The sequence below is a fragment of the Lagenorhynchus albirostris genome, chromosome 3, assembly GCF_949774975.1.
Source record: "Lagenorhynchus albirostris chromosome 3, mLagAlb1.1, whole genome shotgun sequence".
NCBI lineage: Eukaryota > Metazoa > Chordata > Mammalia > Artiodactyla > Delphinidae > Lagenorhynchus > Lagenorhynchus albirostris.
This window is the reverse complement of record NC_083097.1, coordinates 16272876-16291317: the sequence shown is the minus strand read 5'-3', so window position 1 is coordinate 16291317 and position 18442 is coordinate 16272876. Positions and strand designations below refer to the sequence as shown.

Genomic DNA, 18442 nt, shown 5'->3' with positions numbered 1-18442 from the left:
GTACATGGTGTCATAATAAATAACAGTTCTTATCATTATTATAAATATGACTGAACTATATGCTAAATTAATATCAGTCATTACTTGGTACATCTTCATGGGGATTAGGGACAAAATTACATTTTGGAAACTACTAAAAAGTAGCACACAGATCAAAAAGTTGGAAATACATTCTTATAAATTATTATATATAATGATAAAATATTCTAGCACCTATGTCAGCATTTAGAAAATGATTTCACATTGAAGCCCTATTAAAATACATTAATTAAACTCTCTTAACTATGATTGATTTTGTGTAACACTTACTTAGTTGATGCCCACAATTAACTGTATGCCAGTAATTAGAATAGGATTCTGTCTAGGATGTATGAGCATTCTATTCCCCTTAATTAAGGTTTTTTTTTTTTAAAAAAGGATAATATTGACATTTACTAAAACGTACAGATCTCCTTACACTTCAATGGATTTTCAAAGGCACACTTCCATGTAATCACATCCCTATCAAGATACAGGACATTTCTGTACCTTCAGAGTGGTTCTCCTTTACAGTCAATCCCCTTACCCTTCATTCCTCAGAGGTAACAATATTGTAATTTATTCTGTCATGTTCAATTTATGGAATTTCATATAAATGGAATCAACAAGTGTATAAGATTTGGGGTATACAGTATATATAATTTGGGCTGCTTTTGAACAACATAATATTTTGAAATTAATCCATATTTCTTAGTAGCAATAATTTATTTCTTGTTGTTTATAAATAATATTCCTTTATGAATATAACAAAATTTGTCTATTTTTCTGTTGATGAGTAGTCAAGTTGTTTCTGGTTTGGGGCTATTATTTGTAAAGCTCCTATAAATATTTGTACCCCAGTATTTGCATGGTTATGTTTTCATTTTTCTGGATAAATACCTATGAGTTGAATGTTTCCATCACACAATATGTGCACGTTTAACTTTATGAAAAACAAACTATTTTTCAATGTTGTTGTAACATTTGTCATTGTTAGAGATGTCAGTAATAAAAATGGGAAACAGAAACTTAGGTTATTTTCCTTATCAAAACTGTGTTCCTTGGAGCCGCAATATTATGATGGTTTTTGTGCTCTTGTACATTGGATGTCTTAAGCTGAGTGCAGTTTAGGGGATCCTTTCTAATTACAGGAAGGTACTTGTTTCCTTCAACACTGTGATCTGACCTGGGACAAATCTGTACTATATAATATGTAAATGGCTAACAAGTCAATTGCAAACCAAGTGAATGTACAAATCTTAGTGCTGGTGCTGAAATCTCTTCAGGATAGTCATCATGATCTCAAAGTTTGTTTCAAAATTTGCAAGCATCAAGTGTCAACCATAAATGAAGATGGAACACTAATGAATGTTGAATTCTCATGTTTTAGGTGTACTTCCTTATTAAATAAATTTTAACATATCACTGTACTTAAGAATTAGTGTTGTTAGGAACATATCCTCAACAATATACTATTTCATTCTGCAATCAGTTATTTAGTTTTGTGTGGTTTTTTTTTCAGCTTTGCAAAAATTCTACCATATTTGAATGCAATCTTCTGAGACATTTCTGAAAAAATATTTCAATCAACATTTTGTTTCTAAGATTGTCCCTAATGTAGCTATGTTGCTATTCATTTATTTTCTCTATGATATAAATAATCACATATTGCATCTATTCAGCCGTTGTTGGACATTTGTAATTTCCTGTTGTTGTTCCTATTAATTATGCTGGTGGTGTATGTTTTCAAGAGATTTTCCTTTGGATATGATCCAAGGAAATGGCTGGATCTTGGACATGAGAGTATACAACCGTATGAATTATTACATGTGGTTTACTTTAATTTGCAGTCATTCCCATTGGTCTATATACAATCCAGCACTTGGAGAATCTTGTCAAACTTCTTGACATTGTGTCAATATTGTTGTGATTAAATGATAACTTATTTTGGTTAAGCTGTATTTCTCTAAATACTATTGATGTTGAAAACTTTGACGTTTATTTGCCATTTATATTACTTCTTCTGTTAAATGTTTCTCCTTCGTTGTACCCATTTTTATATTGAGCTGTCTCTTTTTCTTATTGATTCAATACATTGCATTATATATTAGAGATACAGATCCTTTGTCAGTTGTGTGTGCTGCAAATATTTTCACTCATTTTGTGACATTTTGTCTTCTTTGTGGCATATTTGGAGGAAATGAAAAAAGTCACATTTCACTGTAATCAAATTTATCAATGCTTCCTTTATGATTAGTGCATTTTTATATTTTGAAATCTTTCATGAGCTTTAATATATTACATGCTAATATTTTTTCTAAAGTATGTATAGTTTTTGCCTTATACATTTAAGTCCTTAATTATTTAAAATGTATTTTTGTGTATAGTGTAGTTATGGCCCATTTTATAATGATGATAATGACGTGGTTACAAGCTTTACTAAAACTATTTCTTGATCAATCTGTACTTTCCCTATTGATCTGCAATAGCATTATTACCATATATTAAATTTCTATATATAGTAGATTTGTGACTGTGTTCTGTTTTCTGTTTCTGTTTGTCTATCCCTTTGACACTTTCAAAGTGACCTAGGTTCTAATACCAAATAATGACTTGATAAATGGTAAAGCAATTATCCTTTATTGTACTTCATTCAAGTCTGGACAATCTTAGTACTTATAAATCTTAGAATCAGCTTTCATTTCTCATTGGATGTCTATTAGATTGCATCAAAAATACACATCAATTTGGAGAAGCTGGCTTTATTTATGATATTTTGTCTTCCAACCACATAGGCAATATACCTCTTAATTACTTTAGATCTACTTTAATGACATTCAATAAAATGTTTTGCATATGTCTTTCAAATACTTTGTTAGATTTATTTCAAGGATCCTTATAGCTTTGTTTATTAATTCTTGTTAGTTTTTGACCATTAAGAATAATGTTTGTTGTACTTTTTGTTGTTGTTTGTTGAATGTATCCTTAATCAGCTTCAGAGGATACATTCTGTTCCTAGATTGCAAAGAGTTTTCTTTTTTGATTTTACTTTGTTTTGTTTAGAATGTATGGACATTAAATTTTATTTTTTGTTTTTTTCTATGTGTATTAAGATAAACATCTATGTATTTTTTGTCCCTCTTTTAATTCATTATCATTTTGGATAACTTTTATGCTTTTTAAAATTCCCTTCTTTATTTCTTCTCTCCCTCCCACTTTCCTTCCTTCCTTCCTCCCTCCCTCCCTTCTTTCTTTCCTTGGTTTAATGCCAAACTATGCAATCATTCCTAGAACTAAACTGATGACAGACTTTCATTTCCATTCCAGTAGAGTGGGTTTGGTATTATTTTGTTTAGTCCAATGACAGCTAATATCTCTCATGAGTGGGAGCATATGGTATTGATATTAAAGTTTTACTGGCCACAAGAAAACAAGTTCTAGAGTATTTCCTCCTTACTCTGTCTTCTGGGGAAAAGATGTATAAGACTGAAGTCACCTGTATCTTTAACTGTAGATAAAACTACCTAGGCCTGATTTTTTACCTAAAAATTGAGTTTCTTTAGTTATTGAAGTACTACTCTGATTTTCTACTTCTTTTAAAAGTACCTATGGCATGTCTAATCCATCCATATTCTTAATGGATAATTAAAAATGGATAATTTAAAATTCCATTATCTTTAATATCTTCTGTGGGTATATATATATATATATTCCCTTTTCCTTAATGTGTTTAGTTTTTGCCTTCTCATTAATTTTTCCATTATGAATTCTTCAGTTTTAGCTTTGATGCATAAAATAAACCAAACATTTATCTTTTCTTATATCTCAGAACTAATAAACTTACTGAAATATGAGAAGACTGCACTCAAGAAGTATTTTAAAATATTAACTGTAATATTTTGATGTTTACCAGAGTTATATATGAATTCCATGCTAAGTTCTAATTTAAATTATTATTTATTTTTCCCCAAGTATGACTTGACACCACAAACTGCATATATTCTCCTGTAAGAAAAATTTTACCCTGGTATAAAGAACTTTACTTTCTATTTTCTCCAAGTTGATTTAGACTGGAAACCTTGAATGTTTTAAAGATTATGTATTTTTTTTCCAACTACTCTATTTTTCTTAGATTAATGATGAAACCAGGTGTTCATCCCTTAGACTCTGACAGCATACAATGAATTCTGACAACTTTCTCCCATTTCAGTTCCTGAATAACATGTAATTTCCTTGATATGACAAAATATCATTTTAGCATTCATGTCATGCCTTGGTGTTCATTTTTCATTTTTCTGTAAGTTAATGAGTTCTAACAAAGAATGTCATCATAAAGTTGTCTTTTGCCAAAAGTCCTGCTGCAGCATATGGGGCTAGTGACAAGCTACAGTATTAAGGAGATTGGTTTTAAACCAAGCCTCTAAAGTGTGCATGGAAATACTAAATGCATTCCTATGTGTTTTGCAGACAATCCGAGTTTGCTGAGCCATGTCACAGTGGTTATTAGAGTTCTGGATGTCAATGACAATCCACCCGAACTTGCCAGGGAATATGATATTGTTGTCTGTGAAAATTCTAAGCCTGGCCAGGTAAGTTAATTTTTTCCTTCCTAACATTTGAATGGAAGAAAAATAAGCAGCTCTATTTCTATTATTCTTAGGTATAATCCTCAAAGATCCCCCAGTGTTATTTTTGTGCTTAGTAAAAATAATTTTATAAAACTTTATTTTAAGTACCAAATAGATTTTTTGAGACTCATAGAAAATACATTTTCTCCAGATCCCAAATGTAATTCAACAAATGAACTCATTCATGTATACATTTATAATACCAATAAAATGATATTGAATGGTTTTGGTACAGCCCTGTGTTAAATGAGGAGGAAACAGCGAACTCTTCCTGTCCTAATGAAGCTTAGGGACTAGAGTGGGGAGGAGAGACTGGCCTGGTCTACATATTTTGGACGGAATGAGGGAGTCACATACAGTGGCCATTGAGTGATATTGATACTAGAAGATGATTAGGTTTTAACATGAAGAGTGGGAATGATTGGTGGAGGTGGGGAGAGGGAAGGATGGTGAGAAGAGCTTGAACATAAGACATGAATCTGGATGTAATATGGCAGCCAGTTAAAGGAGCATGATAATTCCTAAGGGAAGCCAGTGTTTTGACGCCCATAAAGCAAGTGGGACATGGGAAGGGAATGTGCATCTGTCTTCTCTGCTGTGTAACAAATTACACAAACTTAGCAGCTTAAAACAACACATATTTATCATCTCATAGTTTCTGCAGATCAGAATTCTGCTCATGGCTTAGCTAGGTCTTTGCAGGAGTCTCATAAGACGTAATCAAGCTGAGTTCTTACCTGAGGCTTGGGGATCTCTTCCGAGCTCACGTGGTTGTCGGTAGCATTCAGTTAATTTCAGCTGCAGACCTGAGAGCTTCAGGATGTTCCTTGGCTCTTCAGTGTTCCCCAGAGTTCTGAAATGCCACCCAGAGTTTTTTGTGTGTGTGTGTGTGTGTGTGTGTGTGTGTGTGTTTGTGTGTGATATGGGTTCCCCAACATGGCCACTTACTTCATCAAACAAGTAAAGAGAATCCCTCTGGTGAGTCTGACAGTCTCATATAATGACCAGAATAAATATATCATCCAAAATTATTTTAAATCATTTTGAAGCTTGTGACAAAATTATAGTCCTGAGAAACATTGCCTTGTGTATTTGTGTATGAGGGATAATCAACTATGGCTTGCTAAAGTTATCATTGATTATATGTTTTTAATATTTCCAGGGGAGGTATTTACATATATATATATATATATATATATATATATATATATATATATATATGGAGGGCACTTTATGTAAAAACATGAAATTTTCTCATGTTCATTTTTCACAAGAAAATTAGAAAATGTGAATGAGGACAAAATGACTGAAAATTATATTTGAAAGTATTTACAGGTTATCTGGTTTACTCTTAGCAATGTATTAAGATTATCATTTCCAGTGCTTAAATATTTTTCCATATCATCATTTCAAAAACAGTATTTTATGGTACAGATATATAATGACTTACTTAGCAAATCGTACTTCAATTGTGTTAGAAATGGATGCACATATCCTAGAATTATTTTCTTAACATATATTATACAGGTACAATTGAGAAAAATGTTAAACATGCAAATAGAAAATTTAGATTTTAAAAATACAGCCACTTAATATAGGATTTCAATTTTGGTAATAACATCAGATTAGACATAGCTGAAGAGAAAATAGTGAACTGGAAAGTAGGTTAGATTAAATATTCATGTTAAAGCATGGAAAGGCAAGAAGATAGAAAACATTAATAAGAATATGAAAGATATGGAACATGCAGGTCTAATACACAAGTTATCCAATTCTCAGAGGGATATTAAACAAGAGAATTGGCAGAAGTAATATTTGAGGAGCTCAAGACTGAATTTTTTTCCATACTGTTGGCAAGCAACAAGTCAAAAATTCAAGAAGCATAGAAAAAAAACAAAAACAAAAATCTAAGCAACCGTTTACAAAATAACTTTACCTAGATGAATTGAAATAAAATTTCAGAAATAAAATTAAGTTTAAATTTTAAAACATCTAGAAAAAAAAGACATAATACTGTTAGGGGATAAAACGGATGTAGTGCCAGGCAAAGAGTTCTTGGATGGCACCAAAAGCATAATCCATAAAAGAAAAAAAAAGATAAATTGGACTTGATCAAAACTAAACATTTTTGCTTTCTGAAAGACCCTGTTAAGAGGATAAGAAGAAAAACCATAGTGGGAAAAGATACTTGCATACCATTTATCCAATGAAGGACTAGTATGTAGAATATAAAAATAATACTCAAAACCTTTAAAAGAACAATTTCAAAAGCTGATTATTTAATCAGGAAGAATGAAAGATTAAAAAAAATAAAATTAAAAAAAGGAAAGATAAAGCCAAGAGCCAGAGATACTATCTAACAACCATGAATTCTTTTGTGTACCAAAAATAGTCCTTAAAAATAAAGACAAGAAAAACTCGTATTTAGGCAAAAACAAACAACGACAACAAAAAAGTGACAATTCCTTGCCAATACACACATTAAAGCTTTTTTTGGAAAAAGAAAAAGGAAAATAATCAAATTAGCATCTTGGAGTGGTAAGAATCCATAAAGACCAAAGCAATCAGTAAATATATTGTTAACAATAAATTATTAATGAATGAATAGAAAACAAAGGAACATTTTCTGGGGTTTAAAATATACATAGTATACATGGGAACAAGGTATCAGAAGGAAGGAGACAAAGTTAAAATATTCTAAACTCCTTAAATTTGGGGTAATTGAGAAAATACTAATTTATAATAGATTTTATGTGTCAAGAATGAATACAGTAATTTTTAGTTTAAGTAATAAAATAGTAAAAGACTATGTAACTAACAAGATAATAGAAATTCGAATTTAAAATACTCCTAAATAAAGTGATGTTGACAGTTTTATTTCTTGACCTTTATTATGTTTATTAAAATGTTCATTCAATTAAATAGTTCACACATTTACAAAATTGTTGCATGTGACTTTATCTTGCTTTTTTATATTTTATGATACAAAGATAAAGGGAAAAAATCTTTTTATATAGGACCTATTTTCAAGGATTCTATAAAGGCATATTTAAAAACTAAAATGTAAACTTAATAAAATATGAAGTATATAACCAATTTAATATTTCCAAAATAACCCTGTGAAATTCTGTAAAGTTTTTAAAATTCAAAGTTAGAATGACAAATTTTCATATTTGCTCTTGAGATATAGTTTTGTTTTATAACACAAGATAGGTAAAATAAAAGAGAAAGGCTTAGTACACAAATTTATAATAGCTAGGTAGAAGTCATGGTAATTTTTTTAAAAACCAAGAAATAAGATAATAAATATGGAAGAAGTAGAAAAATAAAAAGCAGACAAATATAATGTAAACTTAAAGAAGTATATATCAATATTTATGTTAAAATAAAATCACCAAAATATTTAAGAAATGTCTACTGAGATTATTGTGCTGAGAGTTTTAGTATGCTTTTGTCAGAAACTGATAGAATAATCACATAAAATTTTATTAAGGAAACTGAAAATTGAATACCACAATTAAGAAGCTTTACTGTTTAACAAATATAGAACATTGCATTGAACAACTTTAGATTATGCATTCTTTCAAAACTTACACAAAACATTGACCAAAATTTACCATGTTCAGGACCACAAGGCAAGTTTTAATAATTTTCAAAGAATTGGTCTCATTTTTATTACAATAAAATAATGCAAGATACTAATTCAAAAATATTGCTAGAAAAACTCCATCAGAAATGAAGAAAGACACTTCTAAATAAACAATGAGCCAATAAAGTAATAAAAATTGAAAATAGTTAAATGGAATGATAATCAAAATATACTGTATCAAAAAGGAAAAAAGGGCAATCAGTTTTTTTACTCATTTTATGCTGACAACAAACTTTGAAATCAAAACCTGAGAAGTATATAATTTGAATTATAGATATTCTCTTTCATGAACATAGAAATATCATAAATAAAATATTGTCAAAGCAAATCCAGAAAAAATAATTACTTTAAAATGAAAAGGAGAAAAATCAAAATTCATTTTCATAGATGAAGCCAAAGGTTTTGATAAAGTTAAACATTCATTAATAATAAAAATACTACTAATAATAGTGGTAATACTACTATACAGTAGTTGAAATTGTGAATAAAATTGAGCACAAGTTCAAACTTGTGCTAAATATAAGGTCAATATAAATGTATTTCTTCCTTTTCTTTATATTAGAAACAATTAGAAAATGAAACTTAAAACACTATACCATTTAATATCACTTTAAGAAAATAAAATATCTAGAAATAAATACTGCTTTTCTTAGGTATCGATCACCTAATCTATAAATAACATTTTTTAGTAAACTTAGGACCTTTCCCTCACTGAATCTTTGTTTCTTTGGTTCCTAGGTTATTCAGAGAATTTAAACTTAGATCATTTGAAATGTGGCATAAAGAATAAAAAATCATCAGCTTTTATTAGATGTTTTCTTTTTAGATTATTTCTTCTAAAATGTTTGTTTTAATTAACTAATTAATTAATAATTTTTACTTCAAGGATAAAGTGTAATCTTGTATTAGGAGCAGCTCACATGTACCAGTTTTGTAGGTGTAGGTGAAATTACTGAATTTCTGAGCAGATGATACTCAGCCCTTGCTCTTGGATCAACTGATCCTTCCCCTGTGGATGTAAACATCTTCTCTGTAATTGAAAATGCTAGTCTCAGTTTTCTGGCTTGAACTCTCTTCATATTGGCATGTGACCTTGAATTTTTCCATTGACCTCGCGTGTTGTCCACTTTTTGCTCATGAGGAAGTCCATTCAGGCATTCTCACTGGCCATGCTCTCCTCTTAATGTCATTGTTAGCCTGGGTCCCTCTGTTTTACCCTCCACATTGACCACCTAAACTCTGTAGCCTTCCTAAGAAGTAATTTAATGTGATGTTGACAAGTGCTCTCTTAATCTCTAAAATGAAGAAAATTGTCAGAATTTCAGGGCCCTTCCAAGCTTGAGATTCTATGAGTATATGACTAGATAAGTCTTAAATTCCTTTAAGTGTGGGTTGTCCTGTTCTCCTCAGGTGAAAAGTTATTCCATTTTTTAGAGAAGGTTAAATCTGTGACAAACTGTTTCTTTTGTGAGTCCCATTAACCATTTATATAGTATTTATCTTTTTTTCATATAACTGTTACTATTTTCAAGACATAATTGCTAGATCTAGCCCCCCAAAGTTCTAATATATTTTTTATGTGATTATTTCTTATTCTTTGTAAACTGTATTCACATTTAGCGTCATTGCTGTCTTTAGTATTGCATTCTTTATGTTATCTGAGCTTTTGTTTCCAACTCTTTCACCAAAATGAATTTAGACTTTTCATTGAGGGAATAAAAACATCATTTTAAAAGTATTGCTTATTACACTTGCATTTAAACAAATCATTACCCATTCATGTAGTCAATTGTATGATTAACCCATTACAGTGGAAAATTGTCTGAATCTTTCTATTATTTAATTTTGAGGTCTTTTGTTCATTTACTCTTATGGTTGTAGCATTTCTGGAGAAACTGTATATTTTGATGAAGAGTTGGAATAGGAAATTATTTAAATAATGATTTGTGAAATAGCTTTTCTGAAGCGTATTTGTATTGCCACAGTTCCTCTTTCTATGACAATTGCTTTTAGAATTACAGACACTTCTGTTATGGATGTTGTGCATTTAAATGTAACAGCATGTGGCTACAGCTGAGACTGGTCTTTTCTGAAAGCAGAGGTTCAAACCACATGTAAGAGCAGAGTTCAGGTCGATTCAGGTATCAGTATAAACTTCAACAATATATTTCTCTGAGTTAATATATTTTCCTGTTCTGAAAAAAATTTTAAGTACCTTGGATAAAAAAATACTAAAAAGAAAATCATGCATGCATGAAATTTGAAATCAGTTCCCAAAGAAGAGTGAATTCAAAATAGGTGAGATATGCCTGTACCTAGAAACTTTGAGAAATAACAAAGGGAATGCTTTCTGTCTTATTCGTATTGACTTTTCCCTCTGTATTTTTTCTTTTTAGAAGTAAACTTAGAAAACATAACATATAAAAGAAAACATTTTATTACATAACACCAGCCTCTGCCCCCATGGTATTATTGATATTATTAACAGTACAACTTTGTATGAAAAAAGTTAACTAGATTGGTAGAGATTTTACATCTTATCAAAGATAAACCTCAGCTAAATAACAAAAGTTGGTATTATTATCAAATGAAATGATCATTTGAGATCATATTATAAGGCAAGCTCTATTAATTAAAAGAAGATACAATGTGTTCCATAGAATTTCCTTTTTAATTTGCTTTAATTAGGGTTAGCTATTTACGAAACAGAAGACTATGTTACTTGTATAAATTTCTGACACTATTTTTCCTAATTAAAGTACTCTAGAAGTGATAGATTTTAAACATGTTTTAAACACATTTAAACAATGGGATACATTTATTTAATAAAAGGAATATAAAATTGGTTTTAATTATTTTCTACCAAAGGTGAATCCTTATTCATGGACATTATCAAAAAATTCTGCTAGTAATTATTTGTAATACCATCAATCAATTTGAGTTTTCTCTCCCTTTGTTAGAGTAAATCTCAGATCTTTCAAAATAATCAAATGCGTTATGTACTTATTGCATAATGTGCAAGTGATAGAAAACATTTGAGTCCAGTTAGAAGGAAAGAGAATCAGAAAATAAATTTTTTATGGATCATACATCACCAACTAGCTGCACAAACAGAGAGCACAGGTAGCACAGTGTAGATAAATCAATAAGTCTGAAAAAATGGTAGAAAATATTGATGAATGGAAACATGGCAACTATCTGATATCTGCCAGAAGTTTAAATCTTCTAAAAATCATAAACATGTTAACTTCTTAGGTATGTTTTCTATTAAAAGTCTGAGGAAGCAAATGGAAATCACATTTCCTAATGAAAGAGAAAAGGTGATTAGTAAAACAACCAAAAAAGAAATTGAATATACCTTCTCTCAACAAGAGAATATCTAGGAGTTCTAAATTAAAAAAAAAAAAAAAAAAAAGACAAACATACTAGGTTTTTAGAATCATCTCTCAGAAATATTATGGAAAAATATTTAAGTACAGATGCATGTCCAACACTTCAACAAAAGTTCAAGATGAATCAGTCACTCTTAAACAAAATGTGGTAACCAACTTATCATTTACTATGTAGATGAGACTGAGAACCCTTTCTGAGGAAGAAAAATTTGCCATAAGTGAGCTTCCTGGTAAATTGAGATTTGAAATTACCTGTATAAAAATGGAAGGGATATTTATATTTTAGAGATAACAAAAAAATAGTAAACATAATATAATATGAATTATATCAGTGTTTAACAAATTGAATAGGCTCATGTTTGTAAAAATTTAAGAAAATTTAAAATAAGTGATAAATTAACTTTGAAATGAGAAGAAAAGAAAATTGTTCCAAAGCATTGATAACAGAAAACATAAATAGCTCAGTTTATTTAAATTAATTGTTCTTTACCAATCCTCTCCAGAGTTACATTCTAGGATAAGAAGTGAACTTGCAAATGTGTCAGTATGTTATGAGGTATCACTGAGGAAATAGGATTGTAAATTGGAGAATCACAATGAATGAAAAATAAGAGTGAGAAGACATTTATTTTCCCAAAGAAAAATTTATACAGCTGTCCCTTAGAATCTGTGGGGAATTGGTTCCAGGACCTCACCCCCCTCAGGATAACAGAATCCACAAGTGCTCAAATCCCTTATATCAAATGGTGTAGTGTTTGCATATAACCTACACACATCCTCCCATATACTTTAAATCATCTCTTATAATATCTTATAATACCTAATACAAAGTGAATACTATGTAAATTGTTGCAAATACAATGTAAATGCCATCTAAATAGTTGCCACAGCATGGCATCAAGTTTTACTTTTTGGAACTTTCTGGAATTTTAAAAAAATATTTTTGGCCCATGGTGGTTGAATCCACAGATTCAGAACAACAGACATGGAGGGCTGACAGTATTTGTTTTATCTAACCCTGAAAACAACCTTGAAAATTTGATATTTTATTTCAATTTGATACTAAGTAACTAACGTGCAGAAAATGTAGTTGTGTTCTTCAGATTTTGCACACTCTAAATGCTATGGAGCTTTTCCTGTGCTTGAGAAAAATCATAAAGATTGCTTCTGATTATCCATCAGTTTATTCTATTTATAGTCAAAAGGCAATAACAAGAAAAAAAAAAAAAAGATCTGTCCAGATACTAGTTGTTTCAGTGAAAAAAAAAAATCAGCAGCTATGTAAATTTTCAGTTCATAGATAAATAATATGGAGGGAAATAATGAAGAATGATAGAAACTTCTTGGAATATGTAGGGAGAGGGGCTTTCACAAGGATCTCCTGCTGAGAAAGTAAATTCTGAATGGTGATGGGAAAGGGCATAAGGAATGAATGAGCCATGGGCATATATGGAGGAAATTGATCACTTTTATACCCTGAAGCTCTTTCTTCACTTTCACTTCATGAAAACACATGCTCTTCCGCTCCTACTCTCCCTGACCACTCATTCTCAGTACCTTTATATTCCTCCTCGTCTCTCTCACAAGCTAACAGTCTCAGTACCTGGAGAGGAATTTAGGTTTTAACTATGACACATTTTGGTGGATTATCTCACATGTAAAATATTGAAATACGGTGAAACTGAGTAAAATGTTCTTAGAAATCATATCAATTTTTGAAATGCACGTACTATATTTCATATGCAGGAAATACTATTTTTCTGGCTCTACTTTCTCTCTGTTTTCAATTTCTCTAAGGAAAAGCTAGAAAGAGTACACTTGAGCGTTAGGATACTAATTTTTTTTCAAAAGTAAAATATCATCTTGCTTGTTTGTTTCAATATTACTTTTAAAGATTGTAATGACTCTAACGATCAGAATGTGTATGCTGCTCTTAGACTACCTGGGATATTTTTTTATATATTCTAACTTTCTCTGTTTCTTAATGTGTGTAAAGTCCAAATTTGGGTATTGCTTTCTCTCAACCACTAGGGATTAAAAAATTTCCTGAAGCTCTGGGTGGTCTAGTTTTACCTCTGCCAGATTTTTACAGATTTGAGGCACATCACACTCTTTTTGGGACTCAGAGTCCTCGTCTCTAAAATACAGGGGCTGGATCATGATCTCAAAGGTCTCCTAAAACAAAAAATTATGACTCTAGTGCTTTTTCATTTGCTGACTGAGACCAACATGTACAGAAAGGCTGTTCTACATCAACACTGGAATATTCGTATTTGTACAAACTATATTTCACGTCTCCCTAAACAAACGTTCACACAAAACCTTACAACTAATTGGCCCCAAGGTACTGTGGGTAATAAAGGAGAAAAAAAATAAATGTTTGTGCCATGCTAGAAAATAAAGTGTGAATGATTATATGGTGTGCCATAATACATTTCTTAAAGTCTAATGCAAGGGAGAGCAAATTAGCTCATAACTTTACTAGAATAAGAATTTGAAAACACTCAAGTTGGATATTGAAAATGTTATAATATTAAAATCAAGGGACAAAGCCAAATTAAATTTACTATTTAATTGTGTCTTTTCTTTAGGTTATTCATACCATCAGTGCCACTGATAAGGATGATTTTGCCAATGGACAAAGGTTTAACTTCTTTCTTGATGAGCATCTGTCTATAAACCCAAACTTCACTCTGAAGGACAATGAAGGTGAACATGAATACATATATTTTTTGATCTTTGTGGTATCTGCTTTGACTTGATATGGAATAAGCCTGAACAGCTTTGCTTTATTCTTATATACTCATGAACAGCTTGCAAATCAACATTCAAAGTCAGTTTGATGTTAATGTGTTATGATCCCTGAATAGCTTGTGTTTAAAATTGAGCCATATGTACAAATAACTTTCAATGAGTTTATTCAGAAGCATCCCTTTAAACAAGAAATGTTCATGTAATATGCTCTTGGGCAACTTTTAAGAGAAATCTTAGCTGACAAACATGTTTATGAGAACTGCTGCAACTGCTAGGAGGTGGAAAAAATTTAAATTAGGATAAATGAAAAATATGTCCTAGGGACCATTAGAAAAGGAACTGCAATGTTTGAAATCATCTTGCTTTAGCAAGGCTATCAAGATGTGCTGTACAAATTATATTTCCCCTTGTTATTATGAATATTTTTCCAAAATATGGGTAAATACATATGCATAATTACAGAGCACTGTGGAAATTTTTGAATTATTTTTGTTTAGCCTTCTTATTGTGTAGGGAAAAAAGAACATAATAACTAGAGAAGATTCACCATGATTTAGAATCCTGATTTGGTAGATTCCTCAAAGTTGTGTAAAAGTCATTCTTCCGTATGGAAGGGAAACAGCAAACCACTCAATATGTACAGTGTTCTGACTGGCATCAACTTTCTTCTTCTCAAAGTAGTTTTTGATCACATATATCTGAATATACTGTTATTTAAGATTTAAGACGTGCCTCAGAATCACATGAAAGAAACAATAGCATGTACATTTTGAAGTAGTTAATTCCTTCTCTGTACCCTTCATGTAGAAGCATTTTCAAATTCAAGCAAAAATAAAATCACTAAATGACAACCCACTAAACATTTTTTCCATTATCCCTAAGCTTCCTTAAATAATCATAACAGGGATACTAAATTGTGCATGTGGCCATAACAAAATTCATATAAAAATACCAAACTTGTTTGTCTCTCTCAGTTTAACTATCCCTGTGGTCAGCTGTACTTATGGCAATACATATTTATCCATGTTTGTGTATGACAAATTGTATTAAATTGACTATTGAACATTTATTTACATCCAAACATCCAACCCTAAAATCCCAAATGTATTTAAATATTATAATTAACTATGCTAAATATCTGAAAATCAATTCATATTTTCCCATATTCAAATAATTGCATAATTTGGAGAGCATTCAACTTTCTGCTTTAATAAACTGAAATTTACTATATTTAGAAACACATATTTAGAAATCATATTTCAGTTGAATTTTTTCCATTCCAATTAAAAATTTATTTACATTTTAAAAGCAATTTTAATTTGATGATATTATAAAGAAAAATTGACTTAGATCTGAAGATGTGTTGTAATCAAGCTATTTAATGTAAATAACTCCTGAAATATTTTAGAAAAACAAGAGAATTTTACTTTTTTGAAACCTATATTAGTGACTAAAAGTCTTTCATTCAAGATTATTATGCCTGGAATTTCTCAATTCAACTAATGAATACATTCAAAAGGTCTCATTTTAGTTATATGACAACATTACCAGTTCTGGGAACTCACATTCAAAAAATTCCCCTCAAATATGTACACACTTTTGAAAGTGTTTATAATGCCGATGTAAATTTTTTAACATTTATTTTAACCATATATATGAATGCTTTAAATCAGCTATGCCATCTCAAGTATGTGATGCCTGTGGGCAGTTGTATGGGAGTAAAGATGTTTTAATTTATTTTAAAATTCATTTAATTTATTTTAAACATTTTTGGGAATTGATGAAATTATATATAACACAAATAATTTCTTTCAGAAAGAAAAAGCAGCAATGTTCTTAAAAAACAGATACTAGCACATAGGTGAAAACACATGCTTGAGCAAACAGCCTTGTTTATGCTAGATAAGACAAGCCACCAAATTTCTCTTAACCTCAGTTTTTACATCCATTAAGTTTTGGTTTGAAATATCTACTTTGTAGCATTGGGGGAATTAATGGCGCTGTATAAAGATATTGAGTCAATGGACTTCCCTGGTGGCGCAGTGGTTGAGAGTCCGCCTGCCGATGCAGGGGACACGGGTTCGTGCCCCGGTCCAAGAAGATCCCACATGTTGCGGAGCGGCTGGGCCCGTGAGCCATGGCCGCTGAGCCTGTGCATCCGGAGCCTGTGCTCGGCAACAGGAGAGACCACAACAGTAAGAGGCCTGCATACCGCAAAAAAAAAAAAAAAAAATATATATATATATATATGTATATATTAAGAGTCAAGATGGCTTTTTCTCTAAACAGAAGGCAGTTATGGATAATAATTTATAAAGATGAAATTTAAAGTGGAATATTCATACCAAAATGAATATATACCTATATTCATGGGTACATAAACACCTCTGTGGCCAACAACCAGAACAAACTACAAAGAGTAAGAGTCAGCAAGTCCAGGCCTACTGGATCCTGCAGCTTGGTCATTGCATTCTGTGAGTTAGTAAACATTTACATGCCCCCAGAACATAAAGAAATCTAGAAGAAAAAATTAAAACCATTGTTCTTCTGTGCCCCCTGCTTACATGAATATGAATATTCAGGGAACAATAGAAGCCAGACAGAGACTCCAAGCCAGGATGAGTGATCAGGAAGCCATTGGTTTAGTGGCATCTCCAAAACTGCTTTATGGCAAAGAGTGAGTAGAGACAAAAAGCTGTTTCTAAAATTAGACAGAGAGAAATGCATATTGTTGTGTATGATAAATCTGAAAGTCAAAAAATTAAAAGATAGTCAATAAATAATAAGAAATAAATCAGAAAATGAATTCACTCTGAATCATGCAAAATACATAAATGAACAGAAAAAATACTTGAATATTATCATGATTAACATTTTCAAAATTAAGAAAAAGAAGATTTTTTTAAAAAAAGACCGAGAAGTGATTACATGAAATGAGACAATGAAAGAAAATATTTATATAAAAATAATTTTAGGGCTTCCCTGGTGGCGCAGTGGCTGAGAATCTGCCTGCCGATGCAGGGGACACGGGTTTGAGCCCTGGTCTGGGAAGATCCCACATGCAACGGAGCAGCTGGGCCCGTGAGCCATGACTGCTGAGCCTGCGCGTCTGGAGCCTATGCTCCGCAACAAGAGAGGCCGCGATAGTGAGAGGCCCGCGCACCGCGATGAAGAGTGGCCCCCACTTGCCGCAACTGGAGAAAGCCCTCGCACAGAAACGAAGACCCAGCACAGCCAGAAATAAATAAAAAAAAAAAAAAAAAAAAAAAAAAAAAAAAAAAAAAAAAAATAATTTTAAAATCCTTATTAAAACTACAGTTTTTGCCTAGATAGAAAAGTATATAAAATGACATGAAAATATATAGATGTTTACTGTTATATACATAATTATATATAAACATACAGAAATTAAAATTTTAAATTTTGTTTATATATGTATGTATATATGTCATGTATACATAAGATATATATTAAAATATAGGTATTGAGTATATAGAAATGTATATAGAACTATTTCTAGAAATTACATAGATTTAGTTATACATATAGACTATATAGATATAAATTATCCATACATTTAAAATTTATGTGTAAACGTATATGTATATATACATGTATGATGTATATGTGTATATGTGTATATATATGTATATGTTTTATATACACACACACAGATACAAAGAGAAAACAAAAAAAAATTACATTACTTCTAGACTGGACACAGAGAGATTTAACAAGTCAAAAGTAAAATCCATTAATTCAAGCAAACAAAGTTCAGATATGTCAAAATTTTTAAAAATTGTGAGAACACTTAATAGATATGGAATATAAAATATTTGGAAGAATTAGAAATTATAGCAACAAGCAATATATGTAGATAAAATTGCATGACAATTTTTCAAGGTTGAAAATATGTGGACCCTCACGATTAACATGAACACCAGGGACTTCCCTGGTGGTGCAGTGGTTAAGAATTGCCTGCCAATGCAGGGGACACAGGT

At 30.8% G+C, this 18442-nt stretch overlaps 1 protein-coding gene across 1 annotated transcript in view; it reads left to right on the top strand.

Moving 5' to 3' along the window:
• Window positions 1-18442, top strand: part of CDH18 (cadherin 18) — a 341721-nt gene that overhangs the window by 297679 nt on the left and 25600 nt on the right. Inside the window, exons 8-9 of the mRNA XM_060145999.1 lie at window positions 4486-4607; window positions 14279-14396. Coding sequence (XP_060001982.1) covers window positions 4486-4607; window positions 14279-14396 — 240 coding nt within the window. The remainder of the gene's footprint in view (window positions 1-4485; window positions 4608-14278; window positions 14397-18442) is intronic.